The sequence below is a fragment of the Herpailurus yagouaroundi genome, unplaced genomic scaffold (genome assembly GCF_014898765.1).
Source record: "Herpailurus yagouaroundi ecotype Mexico unplaced genomic scaffold, PumYag 186, whole genome shotgun sequence".
Taxonomy (NCBI): Eukaryota; Metazoa; Chordata; class Mammalia; order Carnivora; family Felidae; genus Herpailurus; species Herpailurus yagouaroundi.
In genome coordinates, this window is record NW_024412417.1 from 40,158,005 (window position 1) to 40,164,630 (window position 6,626).

The 6,626-nt window shown below is 48.6% G+C and overlaps 1 protein-coding gene across 1 annotated transcript in view; it reads left to right on the plus strand.

Moving 5' to 3' along the window:
• Positions 1–6,626, plus strand: part of TG (thyroglobulin) — a 244,730-nt gene that overhangs the window by 125,763 nt on the left and 112,341 nt on the right. Inside the window, exons 36-37 of the mRNA XM_040494469.1 lie at positions 1,829–1,963; positions 3,553–3,717. Of these exons, the coding sequence (XP_040350403.1) occupies positions 1,829–1,963; positions 3,553–3,717 (300 nt within the window). The remainder of the gene's footprint in view (positions 1–1,828; positions 1,964–3,552; positions 3,718–6,626) is intronic.

Below are 6,626 nucleotides of genomic sequence, written 5' to 3' on the forward strand. Positions count from 1 at the left end.
CCTTATATAGCTAAGAGCGTGGTACTGTCCGAGAGAAAGACCTTTTCATACCTGGGGACAATTTTCCGGGAAAGGTGCTCAGCTATTTAGGAAGCTTGGAGGGGGTGGAAAGAGTGTTGGCCGAGAGCCAAGAGGGCTGGTTCTGTGTCTGGCTTGGTCAAGTTCAACTTAGAAAGTCACGTAGCCTTTCTGTTTCTGACTCCTCATTTGTGAAGGAGGCCTTGGAGTCCCTACCCCGCCACTCAGGTGGAGCTCTGTGGGAATCGGACGCAATGACATCTTGCAGATGGGAAAACTGAGACACTGGGTTCACACACTTAAAGCACTTAGCTGATAAGTGACAGCGCTTTGCAAACTGTAAATTGCTACACCTAAGGTGGCCATACTCTTCTTCTAGCACAAGTGAGATAAATGGTCACAAGTACTTACTATAGGGATAGAGCCACTGTGGTCTTCTGACAATGAAACCAGAGACAGAAAGGAAAAGTAAATGAACACATAGATTTTTCTCCATTAACAATCAGTGATGCACCCCCCAAACAGATCTGGAGAATGCTAGAGTTAGCGCTCCCAGCGATCACGGAGGGCTGGGTTGGGAGGCAGTGTTTTGCCCATTTTAGTGCTCTTCGTGGACAGAAAAATGCATTCATCCACCTAGACCCACAGTCCTTCCTCATAGTGGAAGCTTCAGGTCCCTGTTCAGGGTCACCTCTGTCCTCGCAGGGACACTGGTTGCCCTGGCAGGTCTCTTCGCCCGTGCCAAGCCATATGTCTGACAGCTGCACCTGAATCCCTCCCTGCTGGTGTGACAGATGTACAGATGGCGGGAGGCAGCGCCCTGGAGCCGCGGAGGGCATGGGCTGTGTGCATGCAAAGCCCGGGTTTCGCTCTCGCCCCACCCCTGAAGAATGGAACACTCTGGGGCGAGCCCAGTTAACGTCTCTGCATCTCATTTCCTTCATCTTTAAAGAGGATGTTTTAGCTGCTGATTTCCAGGAAACAAACTCAGTGATGGAGATTTGCATGCAGGATGTTTTGTGCGCGGGGCTCGTGGCCCCTGTAAGGAAGAGAGGGGGCAGCGGGAGACGTAGGGCTTCTGTGTCGACCAAACCCCGGCCCCGCGGATCCCTTGGTGAGCTCTGAAGCTGGGCTGGCCCTGCAGAGTCATTCCATCTTGGGGCAGGGGGTTGGGCCTGTGCGCACCCACACGGACTAGTTTGGGGACACAGGCTGACCCTGAGAGGGGCAGCGGCTCGCCTAGATCACAGGCAGTTCCTGGAGGGGACGCGGCTAAGAGCCCCCAGACACCAGCTTCCCAGCGCTGGGGAGATGAGAGGCTGGGTCCTGAAAGGTGGCCCGGGCTCTGCACGCCACAGCGTCCGTTATGAAGGCAGTGGTCTTGGCTCCATTTGAGGGCTTGGGGAGGATTAAGTGACACCGTGTCTGGGAAGCCCTACATCCGCTATTGTCATTGTTACCTAGCTTCGTTCTGATTGTTGAGTCGTGACACCTGCGTTACGATGCTGGCCTTCTCTGTTTTACTTCTCCCGCGCTCTACTGGGAGCTTCTTAATAGAAACAGCCATGGTTTGTTGTCGTTGTTTTATCTTCGTATCCGTAGACTTGGGCATAGAACTTGGCTCCTAAAAACTTGTACTAAATCACTGCAGATGGAAACATGGATCAAGGGACGGGGTCACAGGAGAATGGAGGCCGCAGGGAAGATGCCCTGGGGCTGCTTCTTTGGGGTTCCAGGTGGCACCCCGTTGTCTTTCTCATCACAACATGGAAAGCTGCGTGTGACTAACGTCCCCTGCTCTCCCTCCTAGTCGCTCTGGGCTCCTGGCAGTCCCTGGCCCTCTCCGCAGCAGTTGTCGACCCGTCCATCAGGAACTTTGATGTTGCCCACATTAGCACTGCCGCCACCAGGGACTTCTCTGATGCCAGAGACTTCTGTCTGTTGGGTAAGGGGAGTTTCCCACCCCTCCCTCCCTCCAAGGTAGGGTGGTTGATTGGGACGGGGCCTCACACAGCGCTGCCAACGTCCTGACCTCGGAAGCACGTGGGAGACCCCAAGATGGCCTGGCGTGTGGGCAGGAAGGGATGAACCTGGGGACAGACTCTGGGTGCGCCCTCCTCTACAGTACCCCCATCCTCCTGCAGGGCAGACCATAGTCAAGGTCTCCAAGGGAGTAAGCTGGCCAGAAAGAGAACAAGGTGGCCAGGTCAGAAGATGATGAGAGGAATGATCTAGGAGGCTAGTCGGAGACAGAGGAGATGAGCAGAAGCCGGGATAGCTGTCCTCAGATTATAGATGGGCCATCATGGCAAGGAAGAAATGTACTTGTCCTCAATACAAACTAAAGAAGCTTCTAATAGGCAGAGATGTCCACAGACAGATACTTCTTTTAGAGGGTTTCTGGTCACTGGTATTTAAACAAAAGCTAGATAACCATGTGATAAAAATGTTCTACAAAGACTCTCTCTTCTGCAAGAGTCTGAGGTCGAATAACATTCATACTCCTCCAATTCTTTGATTCCATGAATCCCCTCACCGACAGGGTTGGATAGAACTACGCACATCTTACAGAAAGCGCCGTGTATAGATGTACAGGTTGTGCACTGCACAATTCTGTGTGCTGCCATAGCACAGACTGGGCTGTGAATGAGGCCCTTAGACAGTTCACAGCTTGCCCAAGTAAATGAGTCAACACCATTTTCACAGCTGTTCTTAGGACTGAAAATCTTTAATGCCATGAATAATTTGAATTATCTAGTTCAGGACCTGGTGCACATGGAAAATGACATAATCCCTGGTGGAAAATTGTGGGTATGATGGGGGAGCTGGACAGGGAGATAAGGCTGAAGAGGAAGACAAGGGCTGGAGCATGGAGAGCTTTGTCTGGTATGACTTAATCCCAAAGCCAGTGGGGAGCCAGGGAGTTGCTTCAAACAAGGGAATGACAGGAGCACATTTGTGAATTAAATAAACAACCCCAAACCTGATTTTTGTGTGGAAGATAGATCTATAGAAGAGTTGGGTTCTACCCCCCATCCCCACCACAATTCTATTTCCAGCCCCTGGCACAGTATCAGGGATGTATAGTAGATGTTCAAATGAATAAGTAAGTGATTGTATGGATGGATGGATGGATGGATGGATGGATGGATGGAGGCATAGACAGATGGTTGCACGGATGCATGGATGCATGGGTGGGTGGATGGATGGATGGATGGATGGATGGATGCATGCATGCATAATTGGATGGATGGATGGATGGATGGATGGATGCATGCATGCATGCATGCATAATTGGATGGATGGATGGATGGATGGATGGATGGATGGATGGATGGATGGAAGCATACATGATTAGATGGATAGACTGACAGGTGCACGGATTCACAGATACATGACTGGATGAATGGGTGGACTGATGGATGAATAGATGATGTACGGGTTCCCGGATGCACGATCGGATGCCTGATCAAACAGAAGATGGCTGAGGTGCTATCTCTGAGGCCCAAGCCTCACTCTTCTCTTATTCCGTAGAATGTTCCCGTCACCAGGCCTGCCTTGTCACCACTCTGCAGACCCGACCTGGTGCTGTGAGGTGTGTATTCTATGCTGACACTCAGATCTGCACACATAGCCTGCAGGCCCAGAACTGCCGGCTTCTGCTCCGTGAAGAGGCCACCCACATTTACCGGAAGCTGAGTAAGTCCCAGCCTGTGTCTTTGTGGCTATTTCTGAGGGCCTGGATATAGCTGGGAGAGATCGTCCAAGCATGTGGTGACTTGTGGGCAGTGGCTTTTGAGGTTCTTAAGGAAAAATTGGCCAAAGTTATCCTGGGAAAGATGGCATTCATTTGGGATGGACTGAAGGAAGATGAAAACCCTGTATGTATATATACATACATACGTACATACATACACACACACATATACAATTATGGTTATTTTATTTTATTATAGTATATTTTATTTTACTCTATTGTAGTTAGTTAACATACAGTGCAACATTGGTTTCAGAAGTAGAATTCAGTGATTCAGCACTTACGTATAACACCCAGAGCTCATCATAACAAGTGCCCTCCCAGTACCCATTACCCATCTGGCCCACCCCCACCCACCTCCCTCTATCTACCCTGAATTTGTTCTCTATTGTTAAGAGTCTGTTGTGGTTTGTTTCCATCTCCTCTCTTCCCTCCCCCTTCCCATATGTTCATCTGTTTTGTTTATTAAATTCCACCTAAGAATGAGTTTATATGACATTCGTCTTTCTCTGATTTACTTATTTTGCTCAGCATAATACATTCTAGCTCCATCCACATCATTGCAAATGGCAAGATTTCATTTTTTGATGGCTGTGTAATATTCCATTGCGTATATATGCCACATCTTTTTTACCCATTCATCAGTCGATGGACATTTGGGCTTTCTCCACAGTCTGGCTATTGCCGATAGCGCTGCTATAAACACTGGGGTGCATGTGCCCTTTCGAATCAACATTTTTGTATCCTTTGGATAAATACATAGCGATGCATCCAGTGCAGGAGGGGTCCCCTTTCTCCTCGTCCTCATCAACAACACCCGTTGTTTCTTGCATTGTTAATTTAGCCATTCTGACAGGTGTGAGGTGGGATCTCCTCGTGCTTTTGACTTGTATTTCCCTGATGAGGAGCGACGTTGAGCATCTGTTCATGTGTCTGTTGGCCATCCGGATGTCTTCTTTGGAAAAGTGCCTATTCATGTCTTCTGCCCATTTCGTCACTGGGTTGTTTGTTTTTTGGAAACCCTGTTTCTAAGCTAGAACTTCTCTGTGCTGCCTTTATTCATTTATCCGAGATATGGAAGCCACTGGCCTTTGAGTTTCATAGCAAAGTAATCAAATGGGCTACTATTTATGATCATTTTATAGTTCAGACACTTCTGTCCCGTGCCTTATCTCAGCTGGTCCTCACACCAATCCTGAGATAACAAGATAAGGCTTTCATCCCATGTTAGTGATCAAGAGACTCTGGCCCAGCGAATCCACTTCTCCGATTTCACACAGCCAGCTGTGACAGAATGGGAACTTGGAACCAGGTTTCCTATCTCTAGATACAATCTGCTCACCCTAAACCACCTCGCCTCACTACCGAATCATAATCACCATGGAGAGGGCAGCTTTTCGTGGCTCAGTTTCATTTAAAAGCATCCAGTGAGGTGCTGTTACATATCCGATGTTGTGCTAGGTGCTGGGGATACAGGGATGAAGCCAGCAAGGGGAGAGCAACCTAGAAATCCATCACTAACTGAAACATCTAAGAACCCTTTAACAGGGTTCGTGGGAGCTGGGGATCTGGGGGAAGCACCTCCCCCATTAGACCTGCTTATGGGATGGAATTAATAACTTTTTTTTTTTTTTTTAATGTTGCCTTTTTCTGCCATCTTATCTTCTAGAGCAGAGACGGGCAAACTTTCTCTGTAAAGGGCCAGATAAATATTTTAGGCTCTACGCGTCTGTTCCAACTACTCAACTCTGCCACTTTAGCGGAAGAGCAGCCACAGAAAATACGTAAATCAATGGGTGTGGTTGTGTGCCAATAAAACTTTATTTACAAAACCAGGCACCAGCTGCATTTGGCCCCACCCTGCCCTAGAGCACTGGTGGTTCCCAGGCCTGTCTTGATCCAGTGATATCCTCTCCCTCTGTCCCCTCCCCTCCCTCAGCCTTTAGACCTTGGGGGTGCTTTCCAGGCCTGGGAGGGCTTTGATTGCCATATGCTGTGGTCTTGGGCCTCTAGTCTCAAGTCTCCTCACCTACATAGACATTTATACTATTTAGTCAGGTCAGATTGCAGTAGTCTATCTCACCCATAGTGTAACTAATCTGCACGGTAATCCTGCTGAGGAGAGATGCCTAGCTTTGAGGTTTAGCTTCTGGAAAACAAATTAAACTGTTTCCCTGTTAATTCTGTGCAATGCAAATTCAGTGTGCAGAGCTCACCTCCAGCTGAAGACGCCTGCCCGTGTGTTTTGGCACAGGCATCGCTCGCACCTCGTGCACACATACGGCTACTGATCGTTTTCTTAAGCTAAGTAGTCATGTGGCCTAAATATGTGGCTCTTCTAGAAAGAGTCCATCATTTTCTGCAAACCATTTCAAAAGAGAGAACTGCACATCTAACGTTTTCCCCATGTTGGAGCTCATTCCGTCTGGGATTCTTTGGACAGCATCTGGAGGGAGGGTTGAATACCAGTGTCCGTGAGAAAGCAGGCTTGCGTGCCCTCAGCAGTCTTTAGCTTTTATATTTTCTGTCTTTGCTCCTCCTTCAGAGATGCCACGTTCATGAAATGTGGCTATTTTCCTGCAAAGGAAAGGGATGGAGTCTGAAGGTTCTGGTGCTTTACCACCCTCAGTCCTGAGTGCTTGCCCGAGATCCTGCGATTTACAGCTGAAGCAGGTCTTGTGAGAAGGAGCTGTAGGCTGAGAACCAGGTTAAAACGTGTGACCATTTGCTTCCATCCTGAGTTTCCATTGAGTTCTTACTAGGACCGCAGTGTTTTTTAACAAAGTTTCACTCATGGTTTCCTCCCTCCCTCCTTCCATTCCTTCCTTCCTTCCTTCCTTCCTTCCTTCCT